Raw genomic sequence first — 24616 nt, forward strand, 5'->3', positions numbered from 1 at the left:
AACTTTCATATTAGCATTTTAAATATGCATATTAGATAAATAAATTTAAACGAGTATGTTAAAAATGTTGTAACTATGCAAAAAATATCAAAATCCGTGCGTGCACGGGATCTAATCTAGTACGAGTATTTACTACTGAGTATATCTTTCCATTAAAAAAAAAAAAAAAACTCAACCGCCTTTCCTATCTCTATACTCCGTACATCTCTCCCCTTCACAAATTTCCCACGAATTCCCTCTGTTTCTCCCACAGAAAAAAAAAAGCCCCTCTCCCCAAGTCATCCTTCCTTCTCTTTCTTAGGGCATGCTTGGATTGGGTGTAATGGATTATGGGGTAATAAAAGTCAAACCACCATAATAAAAGGACAATGAAGGTGAATTGAGGTGGTTGCAAGGAGGGTGGTGTGGTGGTATTGTGATGAGAAGTTGTGGTAGTGGTGGTGTTGTGAGGAGAAGGGAGCAAGTATTACCCCAAATGAGGGTAATAATCACCCTAGTGGGATGGTGGGTAACTATTAACCCCATGATGAGGGTATTTGTTCCCCCTTCCCTTTTATTTTCTTCTTGCCAACACTAGCTTGTTCCCTTTGCCACCACTTCATCCCCTCATCATCACCTTTAATTACCTTAGTTTGACTTTTATTACCCCTTTAATACATTACCCCCTTCAATCCAAGCATGCCCTTAGGCTTAGAGTTTAAGCAATTGCCAATTTTGCAGTGGTCTACCCACAACCATCAACAATGGAGGAAACTCCGGCGGATGCCAACGTGAAACTGGATGCTGACATGAAACTCGAAGAGAAAGCGAGGAAGTGGATGCATCTGAACTCGAAACGATACGGCGAAAAGCGGAAGTTCGGGTTTGTTGAAACTCAGAAGGAAGACATGCCGCCCGAGCACGTCCGCAAGATTTTCCGGTGAGTACTTGATTAATACTTTATTAAGAAGCGATTCATGATGATTTTGATCGTAATAATACATATTGATATGTGTATTTTTGTTATTTTGTTGCAGAGATCATGGTGATATGTCGACGAAGAAATTTCGTCATGATAAACGTGTATATCTTGGCGCCTTGAAGTTTCTTCCTCATGCTGTCTTTAAGCTTCTCGAGAATATGCCTATGCCTTGGGAACAGGTAGAATTTTAACTCTTTTTTAATTTTTTAGGTTTTATTTTTTGTTTTCTTGAAAGGGTAAATTAACATGAATAATCCAGAATATTCACCATGTTTGTATAGCAGTCTGATAATATTGTGACTGAAAGTTAATTTTTTAAGGGTTTTTTTTTTTAATTTCTTTAATTTATAGAAAAGAAAAATTAACATGAATAATCTGGAATATTCACCATGTTTGTATAGCAGCCTGATAATGTTGTAATTGAATGTGGCAAATTTGGGATTATTTCGAGTTAATCAAACGTACTTTTAAGGTTGATTAGTGCGGAGAATAAGAAATTTGTCCGAAAGTTAAGATGGTTTAACGATACTCTTATCAAGAAATATAACCAACAGGCTCATATGTGTACGGAAAATCAAAATTTATAGTGTATTAACACTTTAAATTTATAGTGCATTGGTTTATTGGATTGTTATTATACCCTCTAGAGTAATTCGGGTTGTTAAGGTTGTCTACATCCAAACCTCTACAAATCCAATTGTTTTGTTATAGGTAGTGCATTTGTATTTAGAATTGAAGAACTAGTGTAACAATTATGAGTTGTTCATGTATGTGATTGCAATAATTCAATGGGGTTCCTGTTGAACTAGTAATAATGTTTGCTTTTCGTTTTAGTAATAATTTTCATGGGAGCCCAGGTGACAATTAATTGTTCAGGTGTTTGATTGCAGGTTCGCAATGTCAAAGTTCTGTATCATATAACTGGAGCAATCACATTTGTAAATGAAATACCAAGGGTTGTTGAACCCATCTATCTGGCTCAATGGGCTACAATGTGGATAATGATGAGAAGGGAGAAGAGAGATCGTAGACACTTCAAACGAATGAGGTTTCCTCCTTTTGATGATGAGGAGCCTCCACTGGATTATGCTGATAATGTTCTGGATGTGGATCCCTTGGAACCAATCCAACTCGAGTTGGATGAAGAAGAAGATTCTGCTGTGTACAGATGGTTTTATGATCATAAACCTCTTGTCCAGACAAAGCTTATTAATGGTCCAAGCTACGAGAGATGGAATCTTTCGCTACCTATCATGGCAGCTCTCTATAGGTTTGCTGGGCAGTTGTTGTCAGATACAGTGGATAGGAATTACTTCTATCTGTTTGACATGGAATCGTTTTGCAATGCAAAAGCATTGAACATGTGCATACCTGGTATGTCAAATTTTTCCTTGCTGGTTACTTTTTGCATATGTTGTTTGTTTTTCTTCTGTATATGTAGCTGTCACCAAATGTAGATAGTTTCTGTCAGTTTTCCTGTTTCTAATGAATTTGCTAATTCATCTTTGCAGGGGGACCAAAGTTCGAGCCTCTGTATCGTGACATGGAGAAAGGAGATGAAGACTGGAACGAGTTCAATGACATGAATAAACTCATTATTCGGTCACCTCTCCGAACTGAGTACAGGATTGCATTTCCACATCTCTACAATAATAGACCCAGGAAAGTGAGGCTTGGTGTATACCACACAACAATGGTTATGTATATAAAAACCGAAGGTCCTGACTCCCTGCATTTTACTATGATCCCTTGATTCACCCTATAACTTCCTCTTATAAGGATCATCATGATAAAAAGGCCTGTGAAGAGGACGATGATGGTGATTTTGAACTTCCTGAAGCGGTAGGACCATTCCTTAGAGACACTCAGCTCTACACCGACACCACTGCAGCTGGAATATCACTGTTGTATGCTCCAAGACCATTTAATATGAGGTCTGGTCACACACGGCGTGCTGAAGATATACCTCTTGTTTCAGAGTGGTACAAGGAGCATTGGTAAGCAAACTTCTCTAATTAAGGCTTGTTCTTTTCAACTTTAAATCTATAGTATCAGTAAAATCAGTTTCAGCTCATGAAGCGCTGATTTTAATTTGTTTTATTTTCCTCTGCTTTTCTTCTGAATTTATGATATGTCCTTTTAATGAATACTGATTCCTGATATTAATTATTGTTTTGTAGCCCTGCTTCGTACCCTGTGAAGGTTCGAGTCAGCTATCAGAAATTGTTGAAATGTCTTGTGCTGAATGAGCATAGGCCTCCAAAGGCTCAGAAGAAGAAGCATCTTTTTAGATCTCTTGCAGGTACCAAGTTTTTCCAAAGTACTGAACTGGATTGGGTAGAAGCTGGCCTCCAGGTTTGCAGGCAAGGGCATAGCATGCTGAACCTGCTGATTCACAGGAAAAATCTGAATTACCTGCATCTTGATTATAACTTCAATCTGAAGCCTGTGAAGACACTTACTACCAAAGAACGCAAGAAGTCACGGTTTGGGAATGCATTTCATTTATGCCGTGAAATTCTTCGTTTGACAAAGCTTGTTGTTGATGCTCACATCCAGTTCCGTTTAGGTAATGTTGATGCTTTTCAACTAGCTGATGGTTTGCAATATATATTTTCACATGTTGGACAGTTGACTGGAATGTACCGTTATAAATATAGGCTCATGAGACAGATCAGAATGTGCAAGGATCTGAAACACCTAATTTACTACCGTTTTAATACTGGACCTGTTGGGAAGGGACCCGGATGTGGCTTTTGGGCACCAATGTGGAGGGTCTGGCTCTTTTTCCTTCGTGGTGTAGTGCCCTTGCTTGAAAGGTGGCTGGGAAATCTACTTGCAAGACAGTTTGAGGGGCGGTATTCCAAAGGTGTGGCAAAGACAGTAACCAAGCAGCGTGTTGAAAGTCACTTTGACTTGGAGCTTCGAGCTGCTGTCATGCATGATATTCATGATGCAATGCCAGAAGGTATCAAGCAAAACAAGTCAAGAAGTATCTTGCAGCATCTGAGTGAAGCTTGGCGCTGTTGGAAAGCTAATATTCCCTGGAAAGTTCCCGGTTTACCAGTTCCCATCGAAAATATGATCCTTCGTTATGTAAAATCGAAAGCAGATTGGTGGACAAATGTTGCTCATTATAACCGTGAACGTATCAGAAGAGGAGCCACAGTTGATAAAACAGTTTGTCGTAAGAATCTAGGGAGGTTGACTCGTTTGTGGTTAAAAACAGAACAAGAGCGCCAACACAGTTATCTGAAGGATGGACCGTATGTTACGCAAGAAGAAGCAGTGGCTATTTACACCACCACTGTGCATTGGCTGGAGTCAAGGAAGTTCTCTCCCATACCATTTCCTCCGCTTTCATATAAGCATGACACCAAGCTTCTTATCCTTGCCTTGGAAAGATTGAAGGAATCATATACTGCTGCTGTTAGACTAAATCAACAGCAGAGAGAAGAGTTGGGTCTTATCGAGCAGGCTTATGATAATCCACATGAGACATTGTCTAGAATCAAGCGTCACCTGCTCACACAGCGTTCTTTTAAAGAAGTTAACATTGAGTTTATGGATTTATATAGTTATCTAATACCTGTTTATGAGATTGAGCCCCTTGAAAAGATCACTGATGCTTATCTTGATCAGTATCTATGGTATGAAGGGGATAAAAGGCAATTGTTCCCGAGCTGGGTGAAGCCTGCAGATACTGAGCCACCTCCTCTCTTGGTGTACAAATGGTGTCAAGGATTGAATAACCTACAAGGTATATGGGACACAAGCGAAGGGCAGTGTGTAGTGATGCTACAGACCAAATTTGAGAAGTTTTATGAGAAGATTGACTTGACTATGCTCAACAGACTTTTGCGACTGATTCTTGATCACAATATTGCTGATTATGTTACGGCCAAGAACAATGTAGTCTTGTCTTACAAGGATATGAGTCATACCAATTCTTATGGGTTGATCCGTGGTCTTCAGTTTGCCTCATTTGTTATCCAATTTTATGGTCTTGTACTTGATCTTCTTCTCTTGGGTCTGACCCGAGCGAATGAAATTGCTGGTTCACCTCAAAGGCCAAATGAATTCCTGACTTTTTCGGAGAACAAGGTGGAAACTAAGCATCCTATCCGTTCATATTCTCGCTACATTGATAAGGTGCATATGTTGTTATGCTTCACTCATGAAGAGGCACGAGATCTTATCCAGCGCTACCTTACTGAGCATCCAGACCCCAATAATGAAAATATGGTTGGATACAACAACAGAAAGTGCTGGCCAAGAGATGCTCGTATGAGGCTCATGAAACATGATGTTAACTTGGGCAGAAGTGTTTTCTGGGACATGAAGAATCGTCTTCCACGGAGTATCACTACGTTAGAGTGGGAGAACAGTTTTGCATCTGTGTACAGCAAGGACAACCCCAATTTGCTATTCAGCATGTGTGGATTTGAGGTGCGTATAATGCCTAAGATAAGGATGACACAAGAAGCGTTTAGCAACACCAAAGATGGGGTGTGGAACTTACAGAATGAGCAGACCAAAGAGCGAACAGCTATTGCTTTCTTAAGGGTTGATGATGAACACATGAAAGTTTTTGAGAATCGGGTGAGGCAGATTCTTATGTCTTCTGGCTCAACAACCTTCACGAAGATTGTCAACAAATGGAACACTGCCCTCATTGGCCTCATGACTTACTTCCGAGAGGCGACAGTGCATACTCAAGAGCTCTTAGACTTGCTGGTGAAGTGTGAGAACAAAATACAAACTCGTATCAAGATTGGATTGAACTCCAAAATGCCTAGCAGGTTTCCTCCGGTCATCTTCTACACACCAAAGGAAATCGGAGGTCTTGGAATGCTGTCGATGGGTCACATTTTGATTCCACAGAGTGACCTGCGGTACAGCAGACAAACTGATGTTGGGGTGACCCACTTCAGGAGTGGTATGAGCCATGAAGAGGATCAGCTGATTCCAAATCTATACCGTTACATACAGCCGTGGGAGAGTGAGTTCATTGATTCACAGCGTGTTTGGGCCGAGTATGCATTGAAGAGGCAGGAAGCACAGTCACAGAATCGGCGTCTTACCCTGGAAGATCTGGAAGATTCTTGGGATCGTGGTATACCTCGAATAAATACTTTGTTTCAGAAGGATCGTCATAATTTGGCATATGATAAAGGATGGAGAGTTCGAACTGATTTCAAGCAATATCAGGTTTTGAAGCAAAATCCTTTCTGGTGGACACATCCGAGGCATGATGGAAAACTCTGGAACTTGAACAATTACAGAACTGATGTCATTCAGGCGTTAGGAGGAGTGGAAGGAATTCTGGAGCATACTTTGTTCAAGGGCACATACTTCCCAACGTGGGAGGGTCTCTTCTGGGAGAAGGCATCCGGTTTTGAGGAGTCTATGAAATATAAGAAGTTGACAAATGCTCAACGATCTGGTTTGAATCAGATTCCTAACCGTAGGTTTACGCTCTGGTGGTCTCCAACGATAAATCGAGCCAATGTCTATGTGGGTTTCCAAGTGCAGCTTGATCTGACTGGAATTTTCATGCATGGGAAAATTCCGACTTTGAAGATATCTCTAATTCAGATATTCCGTGCACATTTATGGCAGAAGATCCATGAAAGTGTTGTCATGGATCTTTGTCAAGTTCTGGATCAGGAGCTGGATGCTTTAGAAATTGAAACGGTCCAAAAGGAAACAATTCATCCTAGGAAAAGTTACAAAATGAACGGCTCTTGTGCAGACATACTTCTCTTTGCTTCCCATAAGTGGCTGATGTCCAAACCCAGTCAGGTGGCAGAGACAGAAAGTTTGTTTGATCAGAAGACGAGCAATAAATTCTGGATAGATGTACAGCTCCGTTGGGGAGATTATGATTCTCATGATATTGAGAGATACACCAGAGCAAAGTTCTTGGACTACACGACTGATAACATGTCCATCTACCCGTCAGCCACAGGAGTCATGATTGGGATCGATCTGGCTTACAACTTGCATTCGGCTTTTGGTAACTGGTTCCCTGGATCAAAACCTCTGCTTGCACAAGCCATGAATAAAATCATGAAGGTGAGTTTTCTTGCAAGTTCTAATGATTTCTTATTTCTTGTTTGGTAGATACGGACTTAAAGTTTGTCCTGTATGTAATTTTCTCATGATTTGTTTGTTTTTGTGCAGTCAAATCCTGCATTATATGTTCTGAGAGAACGGATAAGGAAAGGTCTGCAGTTGTACTCTTCTGAACCTACTGAGCCATATCTGTCATCTCAAAACTATGGGGAGATATTTAGTAATCAAATCATATGGTTTGTTGATGACACTAATGTCTATCGTGTTACAATCCACAAGACGTTTGAAGGAAATCTGACCACAAAACCAATCAACGGGGCTGTATTCATGTTTAATCCTCGGACTGGGCAGCTGTTTTTGAAGGTATGACAGTGTTACAGTCCTATATAATCAATTTTCTTTATGTCAGGTGGCTTTACACCAATTAGTTGTTTCTTGCAATTGAGATTTTGACATTACCTGTGCTGATCTTTTGACAGATTATTCACACAAGTGTGTGGGCTGGACAGAAACGTCTGGGTCAGCTGGCCAAGTGGAAAACAGCTGAAGAAGTTGCAGCCCTTGTTCGATCTTTACCGGTTGAAGAACAACCAAAACAGATCATTGTGACCCGTAAAGGAATGTTGGATCCTTTAGAAGTCCATCTGCTTGATTTCCCGAACATAGTTATCAAAGGAAGTGAGCTGCAACTTCCTTTCCAGGCTTGCTTAAAGATTGAGAAATTTGGCGACCTGATCTTGAAGGCTACAGAGCCACAAATGGTTTTGTTCAATATTTATGATGATTGGTTGAAGAGTATTTCTTCATATACAGCATTCTCTCGGCTAATCCTCATACTCCGGGCACTTCATGTCAACAACGAGAAGGCAAAGATGTTGCTGAAGCCTGACAGGACCATAGTCACTGAACCACATCATATATGGCCTTCCCTAACTGATGATCAATGGATGAAGGTAATGAGTCTTTTTCTCTATGATTTCTTTGTTAACCTCATTTAAAGTTCCTTGCCTCTTTCTCTTGGTTTTCGGTTTGCTTGGAACAAGGGTTTCACCTAGTGTATGCTAATATGCTTTGTAGTGTTTGTGATTAGAAGAGGATTTCAGCAGGTGTCATACTTCTCAATAGATTTTAATTAAGAGATTTTGAGTAGATTTTATGCATTTTTATTATTTTTTTTATACATTTGACAATGAGTCAAGACTAATTATCCTCTATGAATGCAGGTTGAGGTTGCTTTGAGAGATCTAATTCTTTCAGACTATGCAAAGAAGAACAATGTAAACACATCTGCCTTGACACAGTCTGAAATTCGTGATATCATTCTTGGGGCCGAGATCACTCCTCCATCTCAGCAGAGACAACAAATTGCTGAAATTGAGAAGCAGGTGAGTTTCCTACTGGTTTTGTTTAAGTGCAGTTTAAATAAAACTATAAAAGCAGGTGATTCTTCTTTCCTGTGTTATTTTTCTTTATGACTTCCCTTATTCATCCTCTACCCTCATTTTATCTGCAGGCAAAAGCTCCCCAGTTGATTGCAACTACATCCAGAAGTTTTAATGATTTTGGAAATGAGTTAATTGTCACCACTACAAGTCCCTACGAGCAGGCAGCATTTAGCTCCAAGACTGATTGGCGTGTAAGAGCAATTTCCGCAACAAACCTTCATCTCCGTGTAAATCATATTTATGTTAACTCGGAGGACATAAAGACAATAAAGGTTAGTGTTTTAGCCAATAGATAGACGTATGCTTCTCTTATTTGTGTTTCTTACTGTTGCATATATAAATCTTTTATTGCTGACCAACCTGAATCCTTTTCCTGTAACAGGAAACAGAGTATACCTATATCATGCCAAAGAACCTTCTGAAGAAATTCATATGTATAGCAGATTTGAGGACACAGATAGCAGGATACTTGTATGGCATAAGCCCTCCAGACAATCCTCGGGTCAAAGAGATTCGATGTATTGCAATGCCACCACAATTTGGAACTCATTCGCAGATCGTTCTTCCTTCCCAGTTGCCTGAGCATGATTTTTTGAATGATTTGGAACCCTTGGGGTGGATGCATACACAGCCAAATGAACTTCCTCAGTTATCGCCACAGGTACCCTCTTAGTACCCACATGAGAATGTTATGTTTGATGACGTTTCATCAATACTATATATTAAAAGGCGTCTATAAGAAAGTATACGCAACATGTGGCACTCTGCTTATGTTATCGCCACAGGTACCCTCTTAGTACCCACATGAGAATGTTATGTTTGATGACGTTTCATCAATACTATATATTAAAAGGCGTCTATAAGAAAGTATACGCAACATGTGGCACTCTGCTCCATGTAATCTTTATATACATAAAAATGTCAAACATGAGTTGCGGAAGGTTTGAACCCCTGACCTTGAGTTTAAACAATAAAACTTTTACCACTAAGATATTATATGTTCATGTTATCATTGCAAAAAAAAAAAAAGTTAACGTGAATGTTATTAATGTAGTAACCCGAGGCATCGCCCGGACCCAAAAACTAGTTTATTACTGTTTTGTGTTGCGTATATGTTGTCTGAGTTGTCCAATTTTGAAATGTAGGACATAACAACTCATGCTCGTATCTTGGAGAGCAACAAGCAGTGGGATGGGGAGAAGTGCATCATTCTAACCTGTAGTTTTACTCCTGGTTCATGTTCTCTGACTGCCTACAAGCTAACCCCATCAGGGTATGAGTGGGGACGTGCGAATAAAGATAATGGCAGCAATCTCCATGGCTATCTACCTACTCATTATGAGAAGGTTCAGATGCTGCTAAGTGATCGGTTCCTCGGCTTCTATATGGTAAAATCTTGATTAATTCATAAATATCTGTTATTAGCAAATCTATACTGTAGTATATTCTATTGATTTCAAGTAATATTTATATCTTCAATGTTTTCCTAGTGAAACACGAAATGAAATACATCTACGCTCTTTTATGATTGAAAAATTAAAACTCACTTTTAAAAACATAACAAAAGTCGTGCATGGCACGGGATCAACACGAGTTGATTTAATTGTGTTCTTGTTGGAATAGTATTTTTGGTGCTTATTCTTTGATTCAATTTTGTATCTACAGACTCCAGAATATGGACCCTGGAATTACAACTTTATGGGGGTTAGGCTCACCACCGGCATGAGATATGGTGTCAAGCTCGGGACTCCCAAGGAGTACTACCATGAAGAACATCGCCCTACTCACTATTTAGAGTTCAGCAATATGGAGGATGCTGATTTTGTAGAAGGGGACAGAGAGGACACCTTTACCTGATTCTTAGCATTTTAGTTGAATTGGTAAGCCATCTGTTTTGTTACCTTTACAATAATTCGTTTTCTTCTCGTACCTTACTATCGATTACATTTTAAAATACAGCAACGTTAGAATCAATCACCAGTTGCTGCTGTAGTTGTTGTGTACATATATTAACACGGTTTTTCTTTTCATTTCTCCAATGGCTCCTGCGTTGGTTCTTAATATCTTGGATGGATGCTGTCCTCTTATCTCTAAGGGAACCGCTGCATGATTATAGGTTAGTGTCTGAGTTGCAGCGTTACCCTTTTATTGAAGCATATCAGGAATTTGTCTTTGGTACGAAGTACTGGTATACGAAGTGTAAGACAACATACAAATCGATGTAATATTATTTCCGAAAGGCCATAACTCGAAAAATAGAAGGGAAAAAAACAAAAAAAAATCAAGGCTGACTGAAAATCCATGATGGTTGGTAAATTAGTTAACTTAAACCACCAAGTCAACATCTTGTTATTTGGAGATATACGGAGTATTCAAATACTACATGTTGGGCTCCTTTAAGCATCAATTGTTCGGTACTGGAATCTTGGGATGTTGTGGGGCTTTCGATTCTTGAGTGTGGAGATGTGTGTCTGAAAGGTGAACCCGAGCCCAGGAGAGGCTCTCCGGACTGGGGCCTCTGTAGCCCAAATTAGTATCCCGATATAATATAGATAAAGTAGAAAGAGCGTAAGAGTGGGGGATTTTCGTTTTTTTTTTTACGCATAGCACACCTGGTTCACCGGAGTTTAACTCTATCTACATTCAGATTTTCTAATCCCTTTTTAACTTATCCCCTAAAGATGTATTTTAGGTCATGAACTAATGTTATATTTCATGGATTTGGGCCTTGGGACTCTTAGTTGTGCTCAAGGGAGTATCCCCATGAACTACAAATTTGCACAATTTCTTCCTTGGACGGCAAAGAAGTGAGGGAAGGAAGATGAAAGCCAAAGGGGAAAAAACGATCAAGACTTGGCATGGGAAGAAAAAGTTGCAAGTAGATACTCACTTTGTCTCTATTTGGTTGGCTCATTTATCACTTTAGTCTATCCCCTACCCTAAATATTCATAGGATAACAACTTTACTCTCACATAAAAAAATTTGGCCCACCAATTTTGTGTCTTCTAAATTTTACTCACCTATTTTTTAATAAAGCATATTTAGTTCATGAGGCAAATAATAAAGGACAAACGGAGTTTAATAGTGGAGACGTGGGAAGAAAAGGTTGCAAGTAGTGTAGACGGTATAGTACTATGAATTACTACGTAGTATGTGTTTTATTTCACAACATAATAAAAAGTTATTTCCTCTGTTTTAAAATAGATATAACCATGTAACAATTTGAATTTTGCTCTTTTTTTTTCAATTTAATTAATTAATTGTAAAATAGATAACTAAAAATGTTGATGATCAAAGTTATGCAACACAATTCATGTAGAAGTATTAGGTAACCCTTGGGTCCTTGACTATGATTTCAATCACCTAGTCGGATTTCAATCACCTAGTCGTGTAGGGGCAGTCATCATCCTTGACTAAAGTGGTGCAATAAGCCAAATAGAGATTGACATTTGCCAGAGGCTCCATACAAATGTTCTGAAACAAATAAATGTATGGTCCAAACATGGAAAGAAATAAAAAGGTGCAAGAAGCCAAGATTTCTATTAGTGGATCGGAAATAGACTAGTGACTTTGAGATTTCTTTAAAAGGTGCAGGCACTAATAAAGAACATGAATCAAAAGATATTAAAATTTGAGAATTTCCTCTATCATACAAGAAATAAAAATAAATGTGTATGAAAATAATACTCCATGCCTTCCCTTTTGTTGCTACACAATCTACTTTGGGCGTTCCTTTAAGATTGTTTTATATTTTAAATGGTAAGTTTTCTCACTTGCATTATCTTTATCTCTCTCTTTATGAGCCCAATTTATCAATGCATGTGCACATATTACATTATGAGACAATTAAAAAAGGACGGAGGGAATAACACTTTACACTGTCTGTATGTTTTTAGGAGTTGTATTTACTATTTTCGACCGTGTTTTAGTAGGAATTAGAAACCCATCTTGGTAATTTCTCCAACAATATTCAAATTGTTTATTATTTCATACTTTACTATGGTCCAACTAAAATTATACTCCATAAACAATTTCATTTTGGAACTTTTTACTCTGCACTTGATTTTTTGTTCTTCTTTATTGTTAACTACCTTATTCGCTTCATTACTACTCCGTATATTATACATCACATTCAACTGTATTTCCTTCCTTAATATGTGTACCGTAACACTTAAAATATTCCGAGGGACAAAAAATAAGAAAATGAAACAAGAACAGAGGTCGAACATTGCAATTTATAAAAAGCATGAAACATTCACTTATACAGTTATATTTCGTGGCCCATAATACAAGTGGATATATGTGGATTATTTCGTACGTAAAATGTTTTCAAATTCTAAAATCATTGTTCGGTACTTCGGTTTAGCAGCATGACTCCCCTATTAGACGAATCCAAATAACTTAAATATTAAATTAAGCAGCAACATTAGCTAAAACATCTTGAATAAAACGACCTAACCACTTATAAGAAGATCCACCATCTTCCAAACTTCTCCTACCTTTATCACCCATCTCCTTTACTCTATTCTTCATTTCTTCATCCATACTCATCAACTTCTTCACCCCATTCTCAACGTCCTCCGCCGTCACCGTAAAATTCCCTTCTCTCGTCTTCCAATCACGCCGATAATCCATCCTAATCTCCACACTTAATCCTAACTCCTTCACTAACACAAACGCATTAAGCTGTTGCTCCGCATACATCGGCCACGTAGCCATAGGTACTCCGAACCACAAACTCTCCAACGTCGAGTTCCACCCACAATGAGACACGAACCCGCCCACCGCTTCATGGGCCAGGATCGAAACTTGCGGGGCCCACCCGATGATTCTCCCTATCTCGGCCGTACGATCGAGGAAGCCTTCCGGTAAGGCTTCGACAAACGTCTCGTTTTCACTAGGAAGAAGCTTGAGTGTTCCCTCCGGTGGCGGTTTCCGTAGGGACCACATAAACCGGTGACCGGACTTTTCAACCCCGTCGGCGATTTCTTTCACCTGGGAAGCATCAAAGCTTCCCATGCTCCCGAAACAGAGGAACACAACCGATGACGTAGGTTGGTTATCTAGCCATTGTATGATCATTGACTCCTCCTCATGAGTCTCCCTATGGGACCCACCACCTCGGCTTTTACTGTCGAGTTCTAAGATGGGCCCCACTGGGTAGATCGGAGGGATGGTATTCTTCCCTACTTGTTCTAACAAAGCTTGTACACCGTACGATTCAAGCTCTTCAAATGTGTTCATTATTATACCCTTTGATTTTCTAAAATTCCTAGCCATGTCGTGAATCATGGAAGAAGAAGGACCGTCTTTATCGAGAAACCCAGATGGAACGACCGAAACATTGACCCGGTTCATAAACCCGGGTACTTCTAACTCGGTATCCGGGTCTTTATACTCAGTACACGTGTCAACCCCTTGATCATCTTCCAACGATTGGAGATGGAACATGAGGTTCATGAGGTTAGCACCGGAAGTGAAGAAGACATAAGAAGGGACATTGAAGTAATCAGTGGCAACATCCATCATGGTGAGGCAAAACAAGTCGAGTACAAACCCGACGAGATCCGACGACCCGGCCCGAGCCCGGTCTTCGACTGCTTGCTTCACGAGAGGTTTTTGGAGGTTGATGAGGTCGAAGAAGAAGGAGGGGGAGGTGGGGTCAGGTGGGTTGGAGAGAGGTGGTAGTGTAACGAAGGTGAGGCGGGTTGGGTAAGGGTTGTCACGTGACTGAGATTCGATGTAGTCGTTCACCATGGAAGAAGTCATTGGCATGTTGGTGATGAGGATGAGGATGGAAAGGCGGTGGTCGCGGCGGATGATGAGTTTCGCGACCTCCACGGCGGAGAGAAGGTGGCCCATTCCTGGTGTTGGAATGAACACCAACTCTGCTTGGGTGATGCTCATTTTTATTTTATTTTGTATGGTGGTTGTTTTAGGAAGGGGGATAAATAAGATTTGAAGATTGTAATAGTTAAGTGTTACTCCTATACAGGGTGTGTATATATAGAAGTAGAGAACTGATTTTTCTTAACGTCTTTCGTCCATTTTTTCGTTATTGTGTGGACCCACTAACTGATTTCTCTTTATTTCCCTCCCATTCTCTGGTAGTGGGTAATTTAGTCTTGATTTGGGTTTCGAACACGTCTTATACAGCAGGGGGTGAGTACGGATCAGAGCGTACTAGCATAGGCTGTAGGTAATGGCGGGGAAGGAGCCGTTTAATTGGGATCAGATTTCGGATTGGATATCCGTATACTGCATAAGCAGTGGCGGTGGCGGAGGGAGGAGGTTTAAGTGGGGTCACGTGACCCCGATTGCCAAAAAATTACGGATTTTTCATGAAATACCTCTGAGGTTTGCTTTAATGCACCAAATATCCCTAAACTTTCCAGAATGCACCAAATACCCCCGAGGTTTTAAAAAATAACACAAAATCCCCTTAATGAGCATTTTCCGTCCATTCCGTTAAGTCTCCGTTAGCGTGAATTTACTTTTTTACCCTTCCTCAACAATTTTCTCTACTAATCCTAATATTAGCACCTAATTAAATCAATTAAATCCCTAAAAAATTAAGTAACTATTATCTAAAAAAATTAAGCCCCTAAAAATCTAATTAACTATTAAAAAAACAAAAAAAACAAAAACAAATTGACCCAAAAATATGAAGTTGCTTGCTTCTTCATTCGTCTTCACCACGCCACCATCATCTCCCAAAAAACTTCCTGCAAATTCAGATATTGCTTTGATGGTGGTGCTTGGTTCTGCAAATTCGTCTTCACCACGTCATTTTACCCCGCCCTTTTTCCTTCTCATTCTCGCCCAATTTCTCTCTCATGTTCTTCACCATCATTATCATCACAAAACCCAACCATTAAAACCAACCAAAATCAGTCTTTTTCTTCTTCCACCACCACCATCATCTCTACAATCTATTGCAAACCCAGATTATTTCAAACCCAAATTATTGCAAGAAAATCTAAATTGTTGCAAACCGCAAACAAATTGAAAATCCAGATAAATCACAAAGCATCAAAACCATCAAAATAAATCCAATTTGGAGAGAGAGAAAGACTATGGTGAGGAGACCCAAATGGCTCCCAGAACCACCACAAACGCCTAGAATCCGTGGACGAGATTGCTACGATTTTTTCGGGGTTTAGCTTTGAATTAGAGGGTTTTTTTGAGATCTTGTTGTGAATGTTTTTGGTGATATAATCGTTGATTTTTTGCTGATTTTTCTGGGATGTAAAGGTTGATTTTCTGGATTTAAGAAAGAAAAGGAGAAGAGAAGATGAAGGGTTCCTCGGTGGTTGTGGGTGGCGATGGAGTTCACAGATTTGGAAGGAGGAGAGAGAAAAGAGCAAAGATGATGGATTTGGAGGACTAGCAGAGGGAGAGAGAAAGGAGCAGAGATGATGAAGTTTGGAGGATTGGTTTGCAAACTCCCTGGGAAGAAGGAAGAAGGAAGAAGAAGGAGACAGAACAAAGAAACGGAAAGAGAAAGAAAAAAAAGGAAAACAAAAAAAATAAAAAATATGAACGGATACTTAACGGAATGGACGGAAAATGCTCATTAAGGGCATTTTGTGTTATTTTTTAAAACCTCGGGGGTATTTGGTGCATTCTGAAAAGTTTAGGGGTATTTGGTGCATTAAAGCAAACCTCGGGGGCATTTCATGAAAAATCCGAAAAAATTACCTAATTTTTGTGAATTTTCATTCATTTTTTAAAAAGTACTTAACTTCAGTTTATTTTCATTTTTCAGTAATAACCCCACTACCTATATTTTCTAGATTTGTCACTGAACATAGGTTAATAAAGGAAAAGGGGAGCAAAATGCAATGCACAAATTGGACAATCAAAGACACATTTACACCAGTATTGGGGAAAAGTGAAAAAAAAAAAAAACAAGAATTAACAATTCTTATAGGAAAAATATTAACAAACCTCATATACAATTACACTCCAATCTTCTACCTCAGTCCAAAGGACAAACACACGGGATAAATGTCGAAAACTCTCAGCACGCGTAAGAAAAGAAAAGAGAAAACCCCGTAGAGGATGTTGGAAAATGCATCAGGCTAACAAAGCATTAAACCAGACCAAAGATCTATGGCACGAACACACCTAATTACCTAGAGCCACATAAATTAACCCAAACTTGCAACCAGAAGTTGTGCCATAATTAACATTTTAGACTGTTAAACACAAATTAATTAAATTATGGGGACAAAGATGTCATGTATACTCACTTTGAAGGATACTTCATCGCTCCTGTGCACCTTCAAACCCGGAATCAGAAACTTTGTATTCCGGTTTAGGAGTTCCGTCTTTCTCCTCTGATATAGTAGTCTCTGCAACTTTAAATTCTGGTTTTGGAGTATCATCTTTCTCTTTAGATACAGTTTCTGCAACTTTAGATTCCGGTTTAGGAGTATCATATTTCCTCTCTAATATAGAGTCTGCATTATCTTCTCTAATCTCATTCTTGTGATCATCAGCAGAATGCCAACTCTTAAACAACTTGTTTTCTAAATTGGTTAATTTGTCTTTGGCTTCTCCCTTCAAAAGCTCCACCACCTCCACCATTGTCGGTCTTCTCTCTGGCTTTTTCTGAGCACAAACAAGAGCAACGATGATTAATCTTTTCAGCTCGTCTTTCACGAAATTCCCTTTCAGTTTCGGGTCTGCTAGTTCTCTGAAATTCTCCTCGCGGGCCAATGGAAGGGCCCAGTCAGTGATGGACCTGTTTGATGTCAGGTTCAGCTTCTGAAGAGCTCTTCTTCCAGTGGCAATTTCTAGCAGCAAAATTCCATAGCTGTACACATCGCAGCTCTCTGATGCCTTCCCTAACATGGCGTATTCAGGGGCTAAGTATCCGAGTGTGCCCTTCACCTTTGTGGTTACATGCGTTGCACCATCGGGGACAAATTTGGCAAACCCGAAATCAGCAACCCTGGCTTGGAAATCAGAGTCTAGTAATACATTGCTGGCTTTGATGTCTCTGTGAATTATATGTGGGGTTGCATGATTGTGTAGATATCTGCATTACGTAAAAGCATGAGGTTTCTCAAAAAGAGGAAAATGGGGGGAAGTAAAGATGGACGTGGGCCGGGCCGGCACAATACCCGGCACGAAAAAAAAAGCCCAGACCGGTACGAGCACGAAGTCATGGGCTGGGCTTGGGCCATATTTTTCCCTGGAAAAAGCATGACAAAGCACGGCACGAGGAAGCACGCTAAATTTAGTAAAATTAGGCTTAGGCACGACGGCCCGACACGACAATCCGTAGGCCTGGGTCGGACCTGGGACCTGTTTTGAACGTTCAGCCCGGCCCATTTTCGTACAGAGCTCGGTCTGAAGCCCACGGCCATCTTTAGGGGTAAGGGGGTGGAAAAGGAAAGACAGGAATTAGTTCGGATAAATGAATAAGAGTGACATACACAATTGCTTCTGCAGATCCAATAGAAATGTTCATCCTTCTTTTCCAGTCAAGAAGACATTCTGCTGAATGCTGTCCGTGCAAATGGGATAATAAGCTAGAATTGGGCATATAATCATACACAATAAGTCGTTCTTGTCCTTCAGCGGAATAGCCACGCAGAGTTAGCAAATTTTTATGGCGTATTCGTGCTAAAACCTCGATTTCAACAACAAATTCCAACTCCGCTTTATCACTCCAAACTTTCAACCTTTTTACTGCAATCTGCAAACAACAATCCTCACTTAGTTATATTGTAGTTTACACTTTACAGGGTAGCAGAAAGGGCAAAAAAACAGACAGAAAAACCAGCAACTAAATACAAGATTACAAACCACCAAATACATTTGAATACTCTCTCCATCCTGAAGATATTGTTCATGTGGAGTGTAATTAATGAATTGAAACTAATCAATAGTGTAGTAAAAAAAAAAAGTGAAAGGGTAAAGATGTATGAACTATAAAGTACTAACACTCCATGCACAGAGGAGGTACAAAAAACAAGTATAAACAAAAAACTACAAATATGCCTGCAATCTGGCAAGATATACTAATACAGATGTAATCTTAAAATTGAAAATCCAAAAATATTTAAAAGATTGCCTATACTAGGTTGCAGTGAATCAAAGATAATTGAAGCAACTCGACAATCTTCTGCTTATGTTAGCCAACATGAGCAAGTAATATCAGAAGTTCTGTTTTTAGCATGATCTCATTTCTGTAGAATTCATAACAAGCTTCAATTACTCAGCGAAGACGGTTTTATATTTTTTATAAGTGGATGCAGAGCCAAGTTCTGTCTTCAGTCAAATACCTACACTATCTTCAGATTGGAATGCAACATCGGGCCATAAAATCAACTGAACATCCATCAAACAACAAAGTAGGTCCTCAATCTTGCATGATTGCTAAACAATATTGTTTTCAGAAAATAATTCAGGAAGGAACGAGAAAGCTACACTGCATATCGCTTTCCATACAGGAGAATTTTGCATTCCAATTCTAGAGTAATATGACTGACAAGTGAACAACAGTTCATGGAACAGTACAAGTCGCCAAGAAAAGTTACCATTCATAAAACTTAATAATAAAAACTCCTGCATTCAGCTTAATAGTCCACAATCTCACTGAAGTCTGACCATTGAATAATATTGTGCTCATGATCGACGTAACTACTGGGATATTCCTTAAACAAACTCATAACAAGATGAATTTGCACCCATTCTCATCCATACTGGGTCACTATGATGGAAAGTCCATGTCAACTGTCAGCTTAAGTTGAATCGCATGCATGCCATGTCCCTTAACCATGACGCACAAGAATGCACTTTCTCTCATTCGAATACTGAATACCTGATATGAAAAGTCATGACAAGTTGACAACTATGGCTATGTTTGGTTTGATGTAAAAGTTTTCCTTGTAAAATGATTTCCATGTAAAACATTTTCCAAGGGAAACCACAATTCCAAACTAGTTTTTCTTTGTTTGGTTCCTTAAAGAAAATAAGAGAAGATAGTGAAGATTGAGGAGAACAAAGGGGAGCGAGCTAAGGAGGAAATGAGGAAAATTGGTTTCCCTCCCTTTCAAATGGAAAAGGTTTTTCCACCTTTGAGGGAGTTATGAAAAATTGTTTGAACATGGGAAAATCGTATTCCATGATAACGTTTTACACCCTACCAAACGGAGCCTACAAGTGCAAGTGCCCGCCATTTTTCTTTACCATGATTTACCTACACTGACTCGCTGCTATGCCTGCTACCGTATTAGTTTTGGCCTCAAAACAAGCTTACTTTTATGTAGGTAACACTGTTTGAATTATTTCCAAACTATACAATCAGAAGACCAGGGGACTTGTACCACATAGAAAGAGTAGGATGATTTTGTCTACTTCATTAAGAGGCACACTAGAATGGCTAGCAAATTTGATACTAAGGCTTAATCCCAACAACGAAAGGGAACTAAGTTTTGCTAAAACCATATTTGTATTCATAATCAGTTCTCACATCTTCCAGCTAATTTAAGTTTCTCATGAAAGTTTTTTTTGCATTCAATCAACGTATGCAGAGTGAATCAGTCCCAAAACATAAGCAACAACTCATTAGCCGTGTGCATTAGTAATATCCCAAAAATCCTCATGGCTAACGTTCTAACAAGGTAGTACTCTGTTCTTCTGTTTGACAGCGCAGAAAATTATACCAGCATTCACAATTTGAATCTAGTCCACTTACAAGAAATCTATCTTTAAAAGCTTCCTTTCTCAATTATGATCATCACCAAAGATGTGAACCATATTTTGCACTACCCTTGAACTCAAAAATCTATCAGAGAATCAGGAAGCTTTGAATAGGCAAGCAAAATGCTTACATATGAATTATTTAGTCTGAACATCAACTGATCAAAGAGTGGAAAAAATAAACTTAAAAAACAAGGTGGCAAGTGGAGAACTTACTCTTGGATGGATTCAAGAAAATCGAAAATTATCCAGATTTGTGGAAAAATATATGCCAGGAAAAAGCGACAAAGATTCTTGTGTTTTCTGGCTATCAACGTTATCACACTTATCAATCTGCAGCATTCTAGTCGAAACACACTAGGTAGCATATCATTCCATTTTTCCCAATAAATTTTCACCAAAGCTGAAGTGTTGCACATAATTACTTTTATGGCCCTTCCTTCCTCAACTTCCCAAACTCCTACTAACCCACTGCCTAGTTCCTACAACTAAAATCCAGCCACAATTTATGACATTTAAAATTAGAACTCAACCTCAAGCTGGAAGATTATCCATCCTGTTTTTATTCATCCTGATTAAGACAAAGGGGAGATTACAGTGCTTCCTTAGACATTTTCTACTACCAAATAAAATTCACGTACATACAATATCAATCGAACTGCTAACATTAAAAGTATCTAATCAATCTCACAAGACATCTTTCTTAATCATCCCCTTCCAAAAACATGGAATAATTCCAATAAAATAAGCGCTATCTATAAACATTCTAGAGAACTAGAGACATAAAAGGAAAAACGAGTGACCATTATTCACTCCATAGCAACCAATGGCTCTGCTGATGACAGAAAAATGAGATCTTCTAGTATTCCGATCTCTAAAATTGGTGCGTGCAGAAGAATGTAGCTAAACACTTAGCACGTCAGGAAAGTAAGAGAATAAGGTGAACATTTAGTTACCAGAATTACTAAAATTCAGCCCACATCTATAGTGTCAGTCCTTACTTTTTTTAAAAAAAATGGTACACTCACTAACAGCGTTGCAGCAGTGAAGGAGTCGGGTAGATAGAACATGGCTCTTGTCTCTTACGTTTAGAATTTAGAAATAAACTCACAAGAGAGACAGTTTAATTGAGATAACAGAGCCAAGTGACATTATCGATTAGGCTTCAGTTGTACCCAAGGTTGTCAGGATCGGGATCCTACTTTGGATCGATGAAGGGGGTAGGATCGGATATACCAAATAGTAAAAATAATGGTTATATTATTGAAATGAAATGTACAATCATGTATTCATGTAATCTTATACTTAAATATCATTTTTTGCTCACATAAGATTAATACTTGTGTAGATTCAAGATCAATTAATAAGATACGCGCAAAGTTGTTGAAATTATATGAATTTTTGTACTTTTAAGTGAATAAGATACTTTTTTTATAACTAATTTATTGATAGACTAGTATGATATTTCTAATGATATGTGATTATGAACTTTTTTTTTTTTTTTTTGACGGGATTATGAACTATTTATTAATAGAAGAATTGTTATCTTAAAATATTGTATGTTGGATCGGATCGTAGAATCGTAGGATCGTATTAAGATCCCACCACTCAAAATTTTTATCGAGATAGGATCGTAAGATCCTACACACATTAAGATCCTACCTAAGATCCGGATCGGTGGCGTGTTTTTGGATCGTAGAATCGTAGGATCGTAAGATCCGAATCGGGAGTTTAACAACCATGGTTGTACCCAATAAGAAATAGTAGCTAGACCATAACAAATTCGAGTTAGATTTCATCTGTTAAAATCCTACTACGTACAAGTTTATGAATCTGCATAAGGAGTAAGGACTAGTCAACTACACCCTGAGATTTCAACACATAATCCTATTTGTATTCTCTGCAATAAATCATAAGAGCAAAGTCCTTCATTACCTGTGAACCATCCCATAGCTGACCCCAGTACACGCTTCCAAATCCACCCTCTCCGAGTTTGTTATCATAATTAAAATTGTTTGTAGCTGCATGCAATTCTTTCAAAGAAAATATCCTCCATGCTGTCTTACTTTCTTCTTTCTTTTTCCTGCAAAAGTTTCACACTAAAATTTAAGATTCAAAATCCATTACAAGCAGAAAAGAAGCACAATTTCTTGGGAAATACACTTTCGAAGGGATAGAGGAAGAATACTTTTCAATTCTTAGGCTCCATTTGGTTGGGTGTAGAACATTTTCAGTGTAAAATGATTTTCATGGAAAACAATTTACAATGGAAAATACAATTCCAAAATTAGTTTTCCGTTGGTTGGTTCCATGTAAGAAAAATGAAGAAGCAAAAGGAAAATGAAAGGGAAAGTAAGCAAGTAGTGGGAAGAGTGTACAAGAGAGATGAGCCAAAAGGAAGGAAAACAGTTTTCCCTTCAAAAGTTTTCATCATTGGGAGAACAATTTTTATCCTAGGGAAAATGGTTTTACACTCCTTCGCAAACCAAACAATGTAAAATTGAAAATAGAGGGAAATTATTTCCCGAAAAATGTTTTACACCCTATCAAACGGAGCCTTAGTGAAAAAAGCTAGAGAAGAAGTTACCATTCACCAGATATTGAATAAATACACACTGAATGGGGAGAATCTTCAACAGAACATCTTAAGCTAAAATATCATCCTACACTAAATTTTCATGTTTCACTCCATACGCATACATCACATTTTCAATAAAGACCATTTGTCAAGAGAAATGCTGGATTCATCCACCCACCAATTTCCCCCAAACTTCCCACAAATCCACAACCCAACCCCCAACCCCCCCCCCCCCCCCCGGTCTCGGTCCCGAATTCCCTGTAATGAACGATAATTCTCGCTCTTAATGTCTATGAACTAGGCATCCCATGTTTATCTGTATCATCATCTTCACACTAGATTACATATATTTAATCCAAAGTCAGACAAACATCCAAGAAACACTACACTATTCAACAAAATGGAGCAACAAGAACAAAGCTTTTTAATCAATTAGACCAACAACACAACAGTTCAACAAGTTTTTTTCAGTAACTAAAATTATACCGGGTTAAATTCCCACATCATTTGTAATTTTTTCTTCAGCATTTTAACAATTTGAACCCGAAACAATAGAAGAATCCATCTTCTAAGTACAAACAATAATTAGTAACAATAATTACTTGCAAATTGAGCATAAATTAAAGCATTGAGTCAATGACTTGATGAGAGTATGAGACCATCATTAGGAACAGTTTATGGTGAAATCTATCTAGCTGCATTTACTACTTGTTTAAATGATTTCTACAGCACATACCCATTAATTCATTTCATGTAATTGCAATTCTTAATAATTCTTAATAATTAAAACACCAAATTGTACCATAAAAAATTCAAACTAAGAAAATACAACCTTGAAAATAGCTCAGTTTGAATTATTTATAACCAAATTCCGAAATTAAAAATAACAGAAACATTTTATAAAATTTTATTAAAAAAAAACATACCGATCGAAACCCTTGCCGCAGCAAAGTATTGACCCAAACGCCATACTTCTTGTTACTCTTTCTTTATCCTCCAGAAAAAATCAACTTTTTTAATTGAATCGTCAAAATTACAGAAACCCAGAAAATAGAATGAAGCCCATTTCACACTACACGCAAATACGGGGAAATATACCCAGAAAATAATAAATTTTGTATGTTAAATTATCAGCTTTTATCTGGGTGTTCTGCTTTTTTCTGAAAAAAGACAAAAACTTCTCTTAGAAGCAACTCTGACCCTCTTTCTCTCTCACACGAATTGCAGGCAGCAGAGCTGGAAGTGGAGAAGAAAGAGGAATTTTAATTTAAGAAGAAAAAGTATTTTTGGATTCGATTTGAATTGAATTGTTTACTCTTTTGTTTGTTTTCTCTTCCTTTCCTTTGGTGATGTTTTGGTGACTTGGTGTTGCTGACTTTATATTACTAATGCTGCCAAGAGTGCCAACTTTTAGTTTGAACTTGTATTGCTTTTCTTCATGATTTTATTTGGATTTTTTTGTTAAAAAAAATAGGCTCTGTAGAGAAAATTGTAGGGAGGGGCCGAAATCGACCAGTTATACACAGATCATCAACCTTAAATATTGGATCATCATAGGCTACATAGAAAAAAAATCTAAACTCATACTCCCTATTAAGAAGAATAATTAAATGAAATAAAATAATAAAGCAATTGGGTTGAATAGATATTTTAATAAGTAAACAATTGGATGTCATTTTGATGGGGTGGGTTTATGAAATTATTTGTTTAATAGGATGGTGGGTCATAGGGTAAATTAGATGTATTATTTAATTAGATGGTGGGATCGATAAGTTACTAAAAATGGCAAGTGTATCTCTTAAATAAATGCGGCCAGAAAAGGCAAGTGTATCCCT

At 38.4% G+C, this 24616-nt stretch overlaps 2 protein-coding genes and 1 pseudogene across 2 annotated transcripts; 1 reads left to right on the forward strand and 2 right to left on the reverse strand.

The window, feature by feature from the left end:
- The first annotated feature begins 145 nt into the window (after nt 1-145).
- Nucleotides 146-10846, forward strand: LOC110784280 (pre-mRNA-processing-splicing factor 8A-like; annotated as a pseudogene).
- Nucleotides 10847-12689: 1843 nt separating this feature from the next.
- On the reverse strand, nt 12690-14543 carry LOC110784281 (anthocyanidin 3-O-glucosyltransferase 2). The gene has a single exon (XM_021988725.2). The coding sequence runs from the start codon at nt 14390-14392 to the stop codon at nt 12899-12901; it is 1494 nt and encodes a 497-aa protein (XP_021844417.2). The 5' UTR covers nt 14393-14543; the 3' UTR covers nt 12690-12898.
- A 1826-nt stretch (nt 14544-16369) lies between these two features.
- Nucleotides 16370-24167, reverse strand: LOC110784282 (PTI1-like tyrosine-protein kinase At3g15890). The gene is made up of 4 exons (XM_021988726.2): nt 23708-24167; nt 22139-22286; nt 17932-18194; nt 16370-17531 (listed from the first exon to the last, which is right to left on the reverse strand). Exons 1-4 carry the CDS (start codon nt 23749-23751, stop codon nt 16754-16756), a joined length of 1233 nt encoding a protein of 410 aa, XP_021844418.1. The 5' UTR covers nt 23752-24167; the 3' UTR covers nt 16370-16753.
- Between the last annotated feature and the right edge of the window lie 449 nt (nt 24168-24616).

Source organism: Spinacia oleracea, chromosome 4 (assembly GCF_020520425.1).
Source record: "Spinacia oleracea cultivar Varoflay chromosome 4, BTI_SOV_V1, whole genome shotgun sequence".
Classification (NCBI taxonomy): Eukaryota; Viridiplantae; Streptophyta; class Magnoliopsida; order Caryophyllales; family Amaranthaceae; genus Spinacia; species Spinacia oleracea.

Bases quoted from the DNA above. Each gene is read 5' to 3' on its own strand.
- LOC110784281 (XM_021988725.2), bottom strand. From the start codon at position 14,392: ATGAGCATCACCCAAGCAGAGTTGGTGTTCATTCCAACACCAGGAATG.
- LOC110784282 (XM_021988726.2), bottom strand. From the start codon at position 23,751: ATGGCGTTTGGGTCAATACTTTGCTGCGGCAAGGGTTTCGATCG. The intron at 22,287-23,707 runs GTATGTTTTTTT...AAACTTTTGCAG, and splicing joins TGCGGCAAGGGTTTCGATCG to GAAAAAGAAAGAAGAAAGTA. The intron at 18,195-22,138 runs GTAATGAAGGAC...TGTTGTTTGCAG, and splicing joins AGCTATGGGATGGTTCACAG to ATTGCAGTAAAAAGGTTGAA.